The sequence below is a fragment of the Apodemus sylvaticus genome, chromosome 9 (assembly GCF_947179515.1).
Source record: "Apodemus sylvaticus chromosome 9, mApoSyl1.1, whole genome shotgun sequence".
NCBI lineage: Eukaryota > Metazoa > Chordata > Mammalia > Rodentia > Muridae > Apodemus > Apodemus sylvaticus.
In genome coordinates, this window is record NC_067480.1 from 107,787,020 (window position 1) to 107,804,587 (window position 17,568).

General features: G+C 44.8%; 1 protein-coding gene across 4 annotated transcripts in view; it reads right to left on the bottom strand.

Moving 5' to 3' along the window:
* Positions 1–295: 295 nt before the first annotated feature.
* Aff3 (ALF transcription elongation factor 3) overlaps positions 296–17,568 on the bottom strand; it is a 498,796-nt gene continuing 481,523 nt past the window's right edge. For 3 of the 4 annotated variants that reach the window (XM_052193067.1, XM_052193066.1, XM_052193070.1), the window contains 7 exons: positions 16,949–17,012; positions 14,398–14,534; positions 10,171–10,242; positions 8,604–8,697; positions 4,469–4,518; positions 4,109–4,332; positions 296–2,500 (listed from right to left, as the gene is read on the bottom strand). In XM_052193067.1, coding sequence (XP_052049027.1) covers positions 2,379–2,500; positions 4,109–4,332; positions 4,469–4,518; positions 8,604–8,697; positions 10,171–10,242; positions 14,398–14,534; positions 16,949–17,012 — 763 coding nt within the window. In that variant the 3' untranslated portion in view covers positions 296–2,378. The remainder of the gene's footprint in view (positions 2,501–4,108; positions 4,333–4,468; positions 4,519–8,603; positions 8,698–10,170; positions 10,243–14,397; positions 14,535–16,948; positions 17,013–17,568) is intronic. The other variant, XM_052193068.1, reaches the window with a different exon arrangement.

Genomic DNA, 17,568 nt, shown 5'->3' on the forward strand with positions numbered 1-17,568 from the left:
GCCGCCCCAGACTGGTCTCTACAAGTTTTATTTGGTCATCAGTGTGTTCGTCACACCTGTGCTGGTACAATAAGCCAGAGGCCATCTCTGAAATTCCATGGGTTTCCCAGGGATGCGGACTGTGTGAGCTTACAACTTTACAACTGAGCTTGTAAGTATAAAGAAAGGTGGGCGCAGAGAAGCCCCCCCAAGGCTGCACAGAGGCCCTCGAGGGTAAGGCTCTCTGTGAGAGTTCCAAGTCTTCACCAGAATTCAGCAGGAGTAACTAGAACAAAGTCTCAGTGCCGCACACAGGGTGATTCAATTTCGTATATTCAGACTTTAAACCCAGGATGGGATCACAGACCTGCCGACAGTCAGAGAAGGGGATGCGAGGAGGGTCATGTTGTATAGATAAATACAAAGATGGAGACGAAGCGAAACCTTCTCATTTCAACAATCTCAAACCTAATCTGCTCCAGAATCTAAAACCTCTTGTACAGTGCTATGATGCCAGTGGTAAATCCCATGCCTGACCTCTTGGGGTGGCTTACCATCAATATTGCAGACATCACCTTCCTGTGTACAGAGTCTACACAAAACATAAATGAGATTTATGTTTAGACTTGAATCCTCTCCCCCAAGATACCTCATCATGTATTCACAAATATTCTAACATCTTATAAAAAAACAGTTCTGGTCCCAAACATTTGAAGTCAAGGTACTGCTAGAAATTCCAAGTGTTTGAGGGCATAAGCCAGATGCAAATTCTGCAATCCACTTTGGTGTAAATCACCAAACCCTACTCAACCGTCTGTATAGTTTTGAATCCACGCTTGGAGCTGGGGAACAGAGTAGCCTACTGACGAAGCTGATAGCGGTGATGTGTATGTAGCCAAGCTCACAGGGAGACAGGAAACAGGACACAGGCTTTGTGGCACCTCAGCTGCCTTGAACAAAGCAGGGCTCTGCAGGTGGCTTTGCCGATCTCCCTCTGGCTGACCTGGTTTTGTCAAGTAACTCAAGGACAATGGTTTGTTCTTAAAGTGTTAAGATGTATCTTCTTCACAGGACTTGTTTCTTTATACTAATATTTCAGGTCTACATATATTTAACAAGAAAACTAAGTCTAGGGGATGAAAAAACACAAAACAAACTTCAGACAAGAAAACTGTAAACGAGATGCTGAAAAATGAAAACAAACTCAATTAAAAAAACAAAAACAAAACAAAACCAGACAGGACCCACGTCAAGACATAACACACCAAGTGCAAACATTATAAGCATGACTCTCTGGCTGTTGCTACTCGGAACCGAGTTTCCATCATCACAGGGATAACTTTCCCTGCATCATAAGCAGCTTGTTAACGAAAGCTTGGAAAAGAGTCACAACGCACTCAAGGCCTGGAGTCGCACATGGTGTGTGAAGAGCAAGAATCAGGAGGGTGACAACAGCGAGTGTGAGTCTGCAAAGGAACAGCCAGATCTAGGGATGGGACACTCTAGACAATGTCTTCATTTGGGAGGCGAGGGAGAAAGGTTGCAAGAAAGCCACTGCAGAAAGCAGAGACTTGAAATGGATTGGCTGACCAACAGCCACAGGGTCACAGTGGCAGAAAGAGGAAATGCGCATGCCTGGAGGGCTCATTGCCACTGGTGAAGACTTTCCTTCAGAACCACAACAGTCATTGTTGCTATTGTGGTCGCTGAGCTTTTACTGAATCCTGGTGCCATATGTGGGAACAAGGCATGGGAGCTTATGGGGCTCCATTGCCTTATAGAGTGTTTGGTAGGGAACGAGGTGTGGGCGAGGGTACCCGGGGCGGGGCAAGGCATTCGGTAACATGCACTCTAGTGAACTTCTGGCACAAAAATAACTGACTCGTTTCATCAATTGCTCATTAATATACAACAACCAAAACTAATCGGGCATTGTATATAATACTGAAAGGAACCAGTAATAAGAGACAGGTTCAACTCATCGGGCAGCTACGCCCTCCGTGTGTTAGAGCACACCAGGTTCAGCTACGCATGAGACTTGGGTGGAACTTTCTAAGAAGGCAATGGCTTAGCACTGGGGAGGAAGTGTCTGGGTGTGTGAGCACGTGTGTGCTGCGTGGATTTCCTCCAGTGAGGAACCTCTAATCACTGTCTAGCCTGGGGCTATAGAAACTAGACAAAGGAAACATGTTTTGATGAGCTGTCGATCTTACACACATATACAGGCAGCTTTGTACGAACCCACATCTAAACACACACACCCCAGAGAAACATCGCTGCTGTTAGGCTCTGAGGAGATTGTTCACTGTGGCTTGGGCTGGGAATGTCAGTAGCACAGTATCCGGAAACATAGAGCCACCGAGGACAAGAAAGTACAGTCTGGCTCAAAGGTGTGGTCCCTAGGACAGGTGTGCGCTGCTCCGAAGCCAGTGCAGGCCTTGCTGGGAGTACTGGACCAGGTGTTCCATGCTGCTGTGAAGGGTGACGGGTCCCATGAGCAAATCCAGGTCATTGAAGAACTCTAGGAGACAGAGAGACGTGTGAGGGGCACTACCCGGAAGCCAGGGCACCTGTTCATGGCCTCGAGCATTCTCCATTGTGTATGTGGCCTGGCGTTCCCTAGAACAAACGAAGCCCCACACCCTAATAAGTGGCTGTTATTTGCCATACTTGGGTTCCCAAATAGCCAAGGTTCTCTATGTTCCAGTTACATTCTCCTGGTAGAAAAATGGTTTCACTCAAAGTCAGTATGATTATCTCTCTGTTATTGCCCTGTCAACTGTCATGGGCTGAACCTCTGAAGGGGGTCCAAAAAGTGGGGCTCCAGGACAGTGGGTCAGTCAGTGGTCTGCCCTGAGCTGTCATCTCTTCTGAAGTTACCTCCTGGATCAGGGAGTTCTCTGTGCCTGCTCTCTCCTTTATTTTGTACCTGGGTACTTTGTGGGAGCAGTGGTAGAAAGAGGGGAGAACAGGCAGGATAAACCATGGGTGTGGTGAACACAGACACATTCTCAGGGCAGTTCCACCCTCAGGAGTCACCGAATAAGGCTCCTCGGTAGGAAGCATCTAAGACAGCGTTGTAAAAGTGGCATCCTTCTAAGAAGGGAACAGAGGTTCAGGGAAGACTGCACTCTCGAGGTAGTGGGAGGAGGAATCTAGGCACGGGGCAGAGGAGGAACAGCTAGCGTGGGTGAACAGAGCCAAGTTTGTACCCTACCCGTCACTGTTGACAGTAGTGAGCTCCTAGTGGTAAGATCACTGACGACCTACTAATGACCCCAAACCCTTTCCCTTTTGTCTACTTAGGTTCCACAAATTTAGCCTCAGAAGGCATCCACTGCTACGTTAGAGTCTTACCACTGTTTGAGAGACAGAGGATGTCTGAGGGAGGGAGAGGGAGAGGAGAGCGGTACTTATGCATCTGTGTGGCAGTCTCCTCCTACGGTGGGCTCTGGGAATGAACTCAGGCTGTCTGGCTTGTATCCACGGAGCCTTCTTGTTGACCCCTATCACTTCTAAAACTATTTTAAAGGTAATTAACTCACAACTTTGTGTAAGACATTCTCTTGGGAGATAGCAAGATATAATCACTAACACATTTTTTTGTTGTTTTGTTTTTTGAGACAGGTTTTGTTTATGTAGCCCAGGCTAGCTTTAGTTTTGTAGCTCAAGCTGGACTCGAATTGGGAAATCTTCCTGATTCAACTTCTTGAATACCATGACCCTAGGCCACCAAGTCTGGCTATCAGCTTAGACTGTAAAGAGCTGCTACACTCGTTCATATGTTCCAGTTATAGTCTGCAGTCCCATCTGTGTTCTAGGAACCAGGCTAGGTCTTGGGAGGGGGGAGTCGCAAATTAAGAGGAAATATAGTCTATGTGCAAGAGGCTTACTGGAAAATCCCATGACTGCGCATGTACAGCTGCGCCTGAACTGGCACCTGCATCTGTGTATATCTGCATGTAACTGAATCCACCTGCTCTTCCGCAGTAAGGGTAAAAGGCCCAGGTAGCAGGTGCCAGCCTTTTCTTTCTCCTTGAGTAAACCATGAAATTTGATCGCTGATGCCCCTCGGGCAGACTTCCCTGTGCCCAGGCGGGTCCCCATTCTCCAGGGCTTGTGCACACACCTCTGTTTTCCTTGGCCAGGTTATCAGCCATCTCCCAGTAGTCATAGCTGTGGAGGATGCTGTTGGTGATGCTGACGTGATTGGCTGCCATCTGGTGAATGCGCTGGGGGATGCTGACGATGGTGGATGGGGACAGGCTGCTGGAACTGGAGAGGCTGCCCTGAGACCCCACGGAGCTGGCGGGAGAAGGGTTGGGAGACATGGGGGATGGGCTTCCAGTGCTCCTGGAAGAAGAGAGGTAGAAAAGCCAGAGTGGAGAGGTTGGGAGCAGGCGGCCCCTCCGGGTATCCGTCATGCAACGCGCGGGGTATTCCGTCATGCAATGCACGGTTTATTTGCATTTGGGAAAAGTGAACTTACTTGCCACTGGACCCCCACGGGGATGGGGCTTGGGCTGCTTTTGATGAATTCTGCAGGAAAATAAAAATTTGGACAGTGAGTGGCACTGGCTAAGACCAAATAGCGGACAGTCGCACATTTTTGGGTGACTGTGACAATAACCACTAAGATTTTTGTACCACTAAGATTTTGTAGGTCAGCACAGACTCACTGAAACCAGATCTGGGGAGTCACAGGGCTTTTCTTCTTCCATGGGTACTAGTGTATGAATGTGTGTGAGCACAAGTGTGCACAAGTGCCTTACCTAGCGGAGGCCTCTGCACACAAATTTTAGGCACCACATTTTCCGTAACTGCAAGGGTTTGATTAATGTTGAGCTAATCCAGAGTTTTTCACTGGAAATTAGTCTAAATCTTCACAACAGAGTAGGAACGCTTCCCTCTCTATGATGAGATGCCTGATATCTAAATTTAGGGATTATTTACAGAGGCTTTTGATGGAAGTGGGTCATCAAATTCTATTGTTTTAAATTATGAAGTTTAAAATGATTTCTCTTAAATGCTGGGTGTGGTGGCATGTGCCTTTAATTCCAGCACTCAGGAGACAGAGGCAGGCAGATGTTGGAGTTTAAGACCAGCCTGGGCTACACAGAGAAACCCTGTCTCAAACAACAACAGCAGCAGCAGCAACAACAACAACAACAACAACAACTGGGACTGGAGAGATAGCTCAGTGGTTAAGAGCACTGACTGCTCTTCCAGAGGTCCTGAGTTCAATTCCCAGCAACCACATGGTGACTCACAACCATCTGTAATGGGATCTGATGCCATTACACTTTTCTGGTGTGTGTCTGAAGACAGCTACAGTGTGCTTACATATAAATACATACATACATACATACATACACAATAAAACAACTTATTTCTCTTAAAGGAATAAGAGAATATTCTTTTTTTGTTTTTTTTGTTTTGTTTTGTTTTTTGGATTTGGTTTTTCAAGCCAGAGTTTCTCTGTGTAGCCCTGGCTGTCCTGGAACTCTGTAGACCAGGATGGCCTTGAACTCAGAAATCCGCCTGCCTCTGCCTCCCCGAGTGCTGGAATTACAGGCGTGCACCACCACCGCCCAGCTGAATATTCTTAAAGTAATAACTTTGAGTGTATTTCTTAATGGAACATTTAGAAATTCTGACATATTGGTACCTTATTACTAGCACAATTAATTGTACAGAGGATTTTTTTTTTTTGGGTGGTATTGGGCACTGAGCCCAAGGTGTTACAGGAAAGCTCTCCGCCTCTAAGCTCTATCCTTAGCCCTTGACTTACTTAGGTAGTCTGGTTTAGGATATTACATCTCCTGGGCTAAGCATGTGCCTTAAGCATTTGAAAGTCTCCTGATCTGAGGTGTGGCTTAGTCACAGGCTGCTTGGCTGGTGTACAAAGCTTCTGGGTTTAATTCAGGCACCATAACAAAGCAGAAACATATAAACAAGCAAGAGAAAGTAATTTTTAACATTTTGCATGTATGTGAAGTGTGTGGGTGTGGGTGTGGGAGGAGTGTGAGTGTGTCAAGGGTGTGTAGAGGTCAGAGGACAACCTGTGGGGGTCGGTTCTTTCCTTTTACCATATGGGGCCTGGGGATTGAACTCAGACCTGGATGCCACGTGTCCAGCCACTGAGGCAGCACACACACCAGCCCAAAACAAAAAGTTTGGAAAGTGTCTTCTTAACCAAGAGAAATTGCCAAGTGCAGCCAGCTTCCTGTCTGAGAGCCTGCTCTGTCTTCTTGGAGAGTCTACACAACGAGGGGACAGGGCAATCTTTACGAGGCTCACACCATAGAAGCCACGCCCACCGACTCCTACGAGCAGGCTTCCAGCAGAAGGAACGTCATGCAGTGACTGCACATCCAGTGCTACTGAGAAGCTACGGCTATGGCATGAGCTGGATTTTCAGGTTCTCAGCAAGTGTAGCCACGGGACCGGGTCATAGACCGCCACACTTTCACCTGTCTCATGGAGAAAGCTAGAAAGAAAATTCACCGTAGGGAATCCCCTTTCATTTCCTGCCAGAACGGTGCTGGCATGCCTAGCTGGTATGAGACTCTTCACCCGTGTTCCTTCATATCAACACAGGACAGCAGAACATGAAGAGGGAGAGGCATCTGGGGGTTGCAGAAAGACTTTCAGAAGGATTCTGAATGGGATGAAAGTCTGTAAGCACCATGACACGGGCAGAGACAATCTCTCCTCAGAGACAGCGCATACTGCTAAAGCATATTCTTCTGAGCCAAATTATCACGGTCGCCTGAAGGCTCCAGGCCCCAAGCTGTATTTAAACAATTCTTGGAGTATGGCACAAAGGGCACCTAGTAGGTACAAAACTTCAACAGGAAGGACAAGTCTTGGAGATCCCCTGAAGGCATGGTCAGAATTGGGAGAAAGGGACAGAGATGTCCCATCACAAAGATGGCAGCATTTGTCAGGTGCAGTGTACAACAAATCACACCGAACACTATTAATAATGTAACTGGCCACTCGAAATATACTTGAAGGCATAGAATTGACAGAAAGAGATGCCCATAACTCCTGGAAGAGAAACTGATTTTCTTTTCCCTTCTCTGTCCATTTTTGTTCATATTGTCACACTGGATCCACACATTACAAACAATCCTTTAAAAGTTAACCAGAACTCACTGGGATCACAGAAGTCAGCAGGCTTCTGTATGCCAGCATCTTTGGCTTTACTCTGTCGAGTGATTCATCTCTTAGACTATGATTTCCTGAAAATCACTCTCTGCCTCCACTTCCATGTCTGCTATGTGTGTTTGATAAAGGTCTCCCTGTGTAGATCTGAATGACCTGGAACTCACAGTGATCCTCCTGTCTCTGCCTCCTGAGTGCTGGGATCACAGGCAAGCCCTCCAGGCTATCTCATTGTTCCGCAGTAGTTATTCCATATGAACAATTAGAAGATGGTCGTGCACTCGACACAGACCAGAGCATCGCCAGGATGGCCTGGCCGTGCAGCTGGTTTCTCAAACATGCAGGTTGACAATAAAGGACTGAAGAAGATGTGTGTATGTGTGTGTGTTTGTATATGTCTGTGTGCATGTGTGTTTATATTATGTGTTTGTGTGTCTGTGTGCATGTGTGTATCTGTGCACATGTGTGCATATGTGTATCTGTATGTTTTTCTGTGTGTGTGCATGTGTGTGTCTCTATTTATGTGTTTGTGTGTGTCTGTGTCCACGTGTGTGTCTGTGTATTTGTATGTGTGTTTGTCTGTGTGTGTCTGTGTATTTGTATGTGTGTGCCTGTGTGTGCCTGTCTCTGTTTCTATGTCTGTGTGTTTGTAATATGTATGTGTCTGTGTGTGTTTTTATGTGTGTGTTTGTATGTGTATGTGTGTGTTTGTATGTGTATGTGTGTGTCTGTCTGTGTGTATGTGTCCGTGTGTATCTATGTGTGAATGTGTGTTTGTATGTGTGTGCACTTGCATGCATGTGTGTGATGAAGGAGGGGTGGAGACAAGGATGGTGTAATTTCAGACAAACAGACATTTTGAACAAACGATTAACTTCAGGTACACTTGCAACAGTACAGCAAAGAGGCGCTCTTCATTTGTTTTGCTAGGAATTTTTTGAGAGTAATTGAATTTTCTGAGATAAAAGTTGCCACGGCTGTGATTCAATCCATATCACCACTGCACATTGCTACTGAAGGTCTCTGAGCTTTAAAGAGCCATTTCTTATCCTTAAAAAATGGCATTTCAATCACAGATTAAATCAGCTACTAGAGATTAACTCCTGGGAGTGGGTGTAAGTAGTAACTTCCAAGAATTCCACATGGAGATAAGGAATTATGTCTGTTCTAAAGACAGATCTATCCCCTGGACACTGGGGACAACTCAGACATTCTTTGTTTGGAGGCCATAAAAATAAGGACATGAAGACAGGAGGACAAATTATCGGGCTCTCAAGTCCCATTCTTGGAGTCCTACAAGCCACAAGTGTGTCATAACAGGGTGACTCTACACAATGGAGATGCCAGGCTCTGCCTCAAGGCATGGGTGCGTGAGGCCACTCAGAGGCGTCTCCGCCAGGGAGAGAGCCTAGCACAAGGGGCCACGGCGCTCTTATTTGCTAGACAGAAAGTACCTTGAAATAGTCGATGAGTGCCTTTGAGTACTTTACAGCATGGTCTCTTTTGAGTCGAAACATCCGCCAGTACAGGAGAGCCAGGCATCGGTAACTGCAGGGGAAGAAGAGAAACGTGTGTCCTTCACGGCGGAGCTTCAGAACAAATCCTGTCATTTCCAACTCAATATTTTGATCACACTTATACCTCTAAAATGTGCCCGTCTTAAGTATATGTGTGAGTATCTGACATTCCTTTTGTTCAAAAAACATGACTCAAGATGCCAAGGAGGTACCCCAAACCTGCATTTACCTCCAGCTTGAGGAGCTCTTTGTTGGGAACAGGGTCAGGACACTCTCTTCTTCCACCACCAGAGGGCAGTGTCTCCTCAGGAGAGCCCGAGGGAGTGCTAGCACACAGTCTATACTGCTTTATGGGGTGAGCTATTGGCTTCGCAGACAGGACAGTAATTTCACCGATTTTTATCACCTCTGCTTGTTAACACTTTACTAGATTGTAATCAGTTCAAATAAAGTGCGTTACAGCCACAACAGAAATGCTAATCTGAGGCTAGTTATGTTTGCTCATTTACTACAAGGTTTTTGTATAATTATTTATATCCTACATATATTCCAACATTAATTATTAATCACCATCAGTTTATTAACCCCATCATGGTACTTAGTAAAGAAAAGGGAATAGTTAGCATTTCCCAAGACTTATTCTCTCTTTCCTGGTGCTTGTCACGGGTAATTCTTCCCCAGGTCAGATCAGGTATTGTTGTGTTACAATCACAAGACTCCCAGTACAACCTGATCCACCTCTCTAGCACCTCAAACTCCAGAGGAAATCACGTCAAACAACTCAAGACTATCTTGTGTCTACGTATGCTGTCTGAGATTCTATTTGATTTTCTATCTTACAGATTAGATCTAGAGCTCAGGGCGCACCACTCTGAATTCACAGATATAAGGACAAGAGACTAAGAGAGGGGCCTTGCAGTGTGGGATGGGTTGAGGCGGCAGAGCAGATGCTGTGGGGAAGAGTTATCGCTGCACAGCCCTTACTACTGTACTCCTAAGTGCAGGCAGATTGATTACCCATTAGCTAGTGTGAAAGAAATTATTTTACTACCTAAGTAAAATGAGCATCCCCTCAGTTCAGTGTATTGATAACTCTAATGGATTGTTGGTATTTATGGATACTGATTTGGCATGCAAAGTAACTTGTCGATAATTTTGACTGTATCTAAAGTGTTAAGTACAAGAAAAATTCCATTTAGCTTAGTTCATGTTTGCTCAAAGGACTGAGATGGGGCCTATTATTTTTACTTCGCTTTTGTATGTGTGCACATGTGTGTATACATGTGTGCTCATGCCTGCCCATGCATATGTAGAGGCCAGAGGTCCACACTGGGTGTCTGTTGATTGCCGCAGACAGGGGCCTGCTGGTTTTGGTGACCCTGGGCGGCTACTCATTCTCTCCCTGAGATGTGATCACTGTAAACTCGGGGTACTGTAGGGAAAAGGGGTCTGGAGCTTCCAGGAAGCACCCTCCCCCCATTTGTAGAGCTGGGGTTATACTTACCAAAGCGCAGCTAACTGTTTGTCCTCTGGTGTGGCATTGGGGCCTGAGTGGGTTTTTAGTCTCATAGCATACCTTAAAAAAAAGATAAAATAAAGAAGCAAAGGAATTAAAGTGCTTTCCAGGTATCAACAGAAGCTTTTGAATGGTTCTCTACCCCACCCTCATGTGTTCTCTCTTTCTATGTACATGTGTGTGTCTTGTTATGCACATGCAGGTATGGGTGTGGATGCCCATGGAGGCCAGACTGGGTGTGACTTGTTTGGAGCTCAAGTCACAAAGTGGCTGCGAGTTTTGGGATTGGAACTCTGGTCCTCTGCACGAGAGGCATGTGTTCTTAACCACTGAACCAGCTCTCCAGCCCGAGTACGTAGGTGTTCCCAGTGCTGACAAGCCTGCCTTAAAAGCTGGCCAGTGGCATTACTGTGCCAAGTGGGAGATGGCTTTGTCATGTGCTACTCTGCACTTTAATGACACAGAAGAAACTCTCAGGAGTGCTGCGAGCTTGAGAACTGTTCACAGATATGGTAAAGCATCAATCTTTCCTACATTTCTACCTTGCTGGGTCACCAAGGACAGAGGTAAAGCTCCCTCTGGTACTTAGATGGTGAGGGTAGCGCCCAGATTTTACTTTGTGAAGTTCTTGGCACAGCAAGCGGCTTGCTGAAAATGGCTGAGAAAGTAATCCTGTCTCTGCAGAGTGTCTAAGCTCCAAGTGTAGCCGTTTGCAGTTTCTTCGGAGCTTGCCTTGGGTAAAAACCCTGCCGTGTGACCTACAGTTTGATGGCATCAACATCTTACACAGACCGAGGCATAGAAGTCTTTACCTCCCTTCTTTTAAGTAATAGTATTTTGAGTACCAGATGGTGGTGTACATTTGTTTCAACCACCAAACTATTTACAAAGCTCACTGGAAGGAATAGTTTATTGTGTATGCAGCTACAAGTTCTTCCTCCCGGACACGCCAAGATTCCTTCTTCCACCACATCCTTTTTATTGAGGAAGTTCTTTCAGTCTTAAAAAAATATTTTTTTTATTCCAGTTGTTTTTATTAGTTTTCAAATAACTAGGTTGTATTCTGGCACTCTCCAAATACATTTGTTTTTGTTGTATTTCCCTTCCAACCTTCTGTCATGTTCTGAGAATCTGAGAGGGAAATGAGAGACGCCTTCTCCCTCTGTGGGTCAGCGGGAGACAGATGCTTCTGGATCTCTTAGTCTGGCTCAGCTCGAACTCTGGACAGTTGTTTTAAAACTCCCTCTGCCCCATGAGAGGAGACTGCTGCTGTCCATGGAGGTGCTCTCAATACTGACAACACACCTTTGCTTCCTGGCTGCTTTCAGGATATGGGCTTTGTAGTCCCATGTTGTCACGGTGTGTCTTGGGCTGTATTTCTTTACGGTTACCCTGTTTGGGGTTTCTTGGCTTTTTGAATCTGTCTTTTGTTTAGTGAATTTTAGTCATTATGTCTTCTAATATTCTTTCTGCCCCATTCTCTTTTCCTATCATTCTGGGGCTCTAGTGATCACACACACACACACACACACACACACACAAACACACACACACCACATGCACCTTCCATACATGTATGTAATACATATACACATACCATACATACACACATACATATGTGTAACACATACACACAACACCATATATACCACACACATACATACATACACACACAAACACACAAACACATACATACACAGCACACATACCACACACATACACACATAACATACACAGCACATACATACCACATGCATAAACACATATGCATATCACACATTCATATACACACCACACACATATACACACATAAGTACAGCGCATGCACATACAACACCATATATACTACACACTTAAGTACATACACTCACCACATACATACATATACATACATACACACACTATACACACACATATATACCACACACTCATACATACCACACACAATATTACATACATAGCACATATAAATACCTGCATACTCCACACATACAAACACATATACATATCACACACACAATATCATATACATAGCACACATAAATGCATACACATACCACACAGATAAACACATATACACATGCCACACAGACATACATACACACACACCACACACACCATACACAAGCACCACACACAAACATACATACATATATACACACACATACGAACATATATACACGTGCATACATGCATGCACATACATGTGCACACACAAAGTTGGAGTTTTTATGATTATGTTTGCTATAGTTTGTAGTGACTCAGAAATTTATGGGTTGGGAGTGATTCCCAGCCTAACAGTGCTCAGGGGTGAGAATCTTAAAGTGGCTTTGTTCTCCTGAATTGATTCTGATCCTTTGCTCTCTGGAATCCTGGGGAGGGAGCAAATCTCTCCTTTGTAGAGAGATGCCCCTGCCCTGGCTCCCAGTGTCTTTTGGGGAGAAGGGAACTAGGTCCGGTGGGTTAGGCACAGATTTAAGCAGCAAAATAGCCACTGATCCTTTGCAAATCCCATCATGCCACAGTTCATAACTGGTTATATTTTTATGGGGTACAATTTGACATATGATACACACTCACACTGTATACTGATGAAGCCAAGGTGGTTAGCACAGCACCTTTGTAGTCATTTGGTTTTTGTTTGTTTGTTTGTTTGTTTGGGGTTTTTTTGGTGAGAATGTTCAACCAACCAACCAACCAACCAACCAACCAACCAACCAACCGACCTCTCTTGAAGTTACTCTGAAACACACCTTACCATTAACTGCTGCCATCCTTTAGGTAAGAGAACTTTCTCTCACCCCCACTTTCTGGGTACTGAGGGGGGTGCCACTCATTCTGAACTGTGCTCTCCCTGGGCTAGGTAGCCGGCCTCAGTGGGTGCAGCATGTGTCATATCTGCATCCTGTGTGTTTGATGGGCTGGGCTGTGGTTATGGTTCATTTTACAGCCCATTTTACAATGTCTTTAAGCAGGACACAGTACCAAAGTTCATTGTAGGCCCAGTGATGTCAGATATTTAATAATCACAAACTTCACACCGGGTCTGCCTGTGGTTTTAATTCTCTGTTTATGTGTTACACTGATGGTCCTTCATATGTTTCCTTCTGAGAAATGCCTACTTAGGTCTACATTTCAGAATGAGGCTACCACTGTTGTTTCTTCTCACCACTCTTGAGAAGTAGGATGAGTGAATACATTTATTCATTTGAGTGACAAGGACTGAAATCAGTGGCTCGTGCAGCCAACTGGTCTACCACACACTTGTATCTTGGTTTCCCTATTGACCTTTTATTTTCAAGAAGCATAGAAGAAATGAGTTCAACACCTACCACTTCCTATCTGAGGGACACAGGGACATGTCCTGCTCACTCTGACATGCCTCTTCTTTGGACAGCCAGGGAGGATTTGTGCAAGAGGTACCCTGCCTCACACAGGAGACAGGAAGGTAAGCCAAGTGAGAGTTGTAAGCCCCTCCCCATTCTTATTTTGGGGAAGGAATATTGGGGAGTTGGTCTGGTGTGGTGTACACAAATAAATTCTGAACCCCAAGATCTGGTTGCAGTTCCACGAGCAAATTCTCATATCTACTAATCCTTGCTATATAAACCTTGCTCCCCAATTTAAAGCTATTGGTTAAATAAAGGTTGTTATAACCAATTACTGGGGAGAACAGAGGCAGGTGGGGTTTCAGTTATTGGCCTGGGGGTCGGAGGTAGGGACATGGAGGAGAGAAAGAGGAGAAAGAAGGAGAGAGGAGAAGGAAGAAGGGGAAAAGAGAGAACAAGAGGTCTCCACTAGACATGATTAGGCACACATGGCTGAATGAAATGCCTCATGGACGGACTGACGGAGCAGAAATAACCCAGGTAAAATTCAAAAAGCAAGCACTTGGCAAGCACAACTAGGGAATTAACAGTTTAGCATATGGAAAAATAGATTAGGGGTAATTGTGCTAACACTGATTTAAAAAAATCCATAGAACTCAGCCTCAATTATTTGGGGGGGCTGGCTGAGACACATTAATAACTAATAGAGTTATTAAGCAACATTTAAAATCCATTTACAGAGAAACATTGGTTCTCAGTGGCTGCTAGAGCAGGCTACCATTAGTATTCCCCACATGTGCTATTGTGCACCGCTCCCTGGCCCCGCCCTCCCCGCCCCGCCCCACCCCGCCCCACTCCACCCCCGCTGGAGGCAGGGCTTGCTTACCTGATGAGCTCCACTGTCTCTGAGTACATGGTGTATGGAGACTTGGACTCCATTGGCCCTTGTTCCATTGCGTTTCCACACTCGATGAAGGACAGGGCTGCTTCGGCATAGTTCAGGGCCTTTGCGAACCTCTCCACCTGGCAAACAGAGTCGGTGATGCGCTCCTTCATAAGAGCTTTTTAAGGGGGGGGTTCCCGCAGAGTTTATGTGGTGTGAGAAACCCAGCTTTTGAGCCCTAAAATTTGAGCTGAGAGAGGGGAGGGGGAAAGGGGGGGAAGGTAGTTCTCTCTGCCATCCATAGTTAATTTTCCAGAGTTTCGGGTTCCTGTGTTCAATACTGTCTGAAAATGTTGTAAGGAAAATTCCAGAAATATAGTTCTTGAGTTTATTTTTTTATCATAGCTTTCTATTATAATTTCTCTACATGATCAGTATTTACTAGTCACTGTTAAGGTCTTTCTGTGCTTAACTGTATATTAAAAACATGCATGTATAAGAAAAACGTGCATATAAGGCTTTGGCTAATCTGCAGCTTCAAGGAATGCTGTGGGAGCTTGGAGCTCGGAGCCCATCTCCCATGGATAAAAGGGACCAGTGCATGCCCTCTCCAGTTATTCTCTCCGACTGCCTTTTTGAGGCAAGTAAGTGCTTACAAGTAGGAGTCACATGACTGACAGGGGCCAGCACAGCTCAAGGCTACAATGCTACAATGTTGCAGGTTTCAGTTTCTTTTTTCTCAGAGGTCTGGCAAATTTATCCCCCCACAGTGCTAAACATGTGCCAGAGTTTAGAGTTCTGGCTCCATACATAGATCTTCATGGCTGTCTTTGCGACCACAATAATGATAGTTCAGAGCCTTGATGACTATCTCATGGGCTATTTGTGACCTCAAAGCCCCTGGATGTCCATCCTGTATGTCATTGCTAAGAGGGCCTCACTAAAGACTGAGGGCAGGGGCAAAGGGAGATGACACCCAGAGTTGAAAACCAATCACAAGAACAACTTGGGGGCTGCCCACACTGTCTACGTTTATGCTAATCAGTACAGACTCTGTGGCACCCACAGTCTGGCTGAATATACCTGGAGCATACGGCTTCCTATAGCTTCTACAGCAGCCTTAGGCTGGCTTAATAGCCCGAGTTCTCCCAAGTCTAGAACTCTGTATTGAGGTTCTGGCTCTGGATACTGAGTGCTGCTCCAGAAAACCATATATTCTTGCCTTGCAAAAACACCTTTGTTTTCCCATGATTTATTAATCAAAGAAAAATTCACAGACATTCTCTTTAACTACTTTCAAGCCCTACCACTAAAAATAAATAAATAAATCCCCAACTTTCATTAACAATGATAACTTTAAAAATAAATACAGAGCAAAACTCTTACTCATTAATAAATCAATAACTTAATATATTATAAGTGAAAGAGGCAGCTGGGCATGTGGCACACACCTTGAACCCCAGTGCTTGGGAGGCAGAGACAGGTGGATGACTGAGTTGGAGGCCAGTCTGGTCTACAGAGTGAGTTCCAGGACAGCCAGGGCTACACAGAGAAACTCTGTCTCAAACCAAACCAAATCAAACCAAACAGAAAGTGTGTGCTCAGTAGTGGCCGTGCATGCACACTCACTAATTCCTTTCCTTCCTTGCCTTCTCTTCTCCTTTTAAGTAGTACAGAAAGGCTGATCCACACATTAGCCTCTTTGGATGATCTAAACTTTCTGTGGGGTTCTGAGGACAGGAGCCATTCCTTGTCACCCTCTCTGTTTCCTGATACTCACTGCCTGTATCCACATTACCCCAGTGCTCCTCAGCAGGTGACATCAGGGGGTAACTGCGGTGGGCAGTGCCAGGCACCCTGAGATCGGGTCTTTCTCACTGGAATCATATTTTGAAAGGTACCCAAGATGCCACCTTCATCTCTGGTCCCCTGACTGATCTTGTTATGAATTCCAGAGGGGAAGAAAACTAGAATTTCTAGGTTGAAACAAACCAGAAGTCTATTTCTTGCCTGAAAGCTTTAAGGTCTCCAAAACTGGAGATTGCCCAAGTCAGAAAAGTTATTCTTTGAAAAAATCAGATCAGATCATGGCAACCTGAGGTTTTAAGTGAAGGTGACTATTTCTATGTTGTAAAACTTCAGGGGGTGTGTTCCTTTTTGGTCCCCACAGGAGGAACACCAGTTTTCCTGAGAAGAGATTTAATTGTGGGCCTGAGCCAAGGAACAGCCAGCTAGACTGGCCAGAGAGTAAAATGCAAACTTGATTTGTTACTAATGGCTCCACCCACTAACTCCGCTGGCTCTGGCTACTATTCAAACCTTAAGACTAAAGTGCTGTATTCATTTATCCAGGGCTTTCTTCCAGTTAGACATTGCTGAGTGAAGTCATAATTTACTGGGCTATGAGCCTTTGATTATATAAACATTTTCCCATTTAGCAGGCCCAGCCATCCTTGTAATAGATTTTATAATTGCCCCAGCTATATTGCCCCAGTGACGAAGTCGCAGCACAAACACAATTTGGACGAACGAGTCTAGAAAGAAAGGGTCTCACCATGGCATCTGCTTTATGTTTCATCCGCTTAGCTTCGCGCATAAAATAATCTGCACTTCGAGGCCTGCAAGAGGAGAACATCAGATGCCATCACGGCTTAAGTGGAGAGATCGACGGGAAATACGCTTTCCTTTCATCCAAACATAAAGCGCAATTTAAAAAACTCTTGCTTAATACAGAATCATGGCTACTTTTTGTACTCCCAAATTACAGCCTGTACATAAAATATATTATTTTTCTCCTAAGTTAGCAATTCAAAACCCACTCAATACATGCAGATAGCCTATATTTATAGTTACTTTAACGTGATCCCTCAGTGCCTAATTTGTGAATAAGACTTTAAAAAAATTTTTTTTATTGCATGGATAAGAAAAAAGAAAAAGACCTTATTTTGCATGGTATCTACAGAAATGCATCCTCCCCCCTTTAACTTAGAAACTGATATATCTGATATAAATATATCTGATCCTAATATCCTGGATATGTATGGGTATTTATTTGTTCTCATGAGTATGCCATTTATATACAGAAATGGTACCTAGAATTGTATGCACATATATTTAGCTATCTTAAAGTCTCACGGTGAGATGAGAGAACTGTGATGCAGTGTGATTATGTTT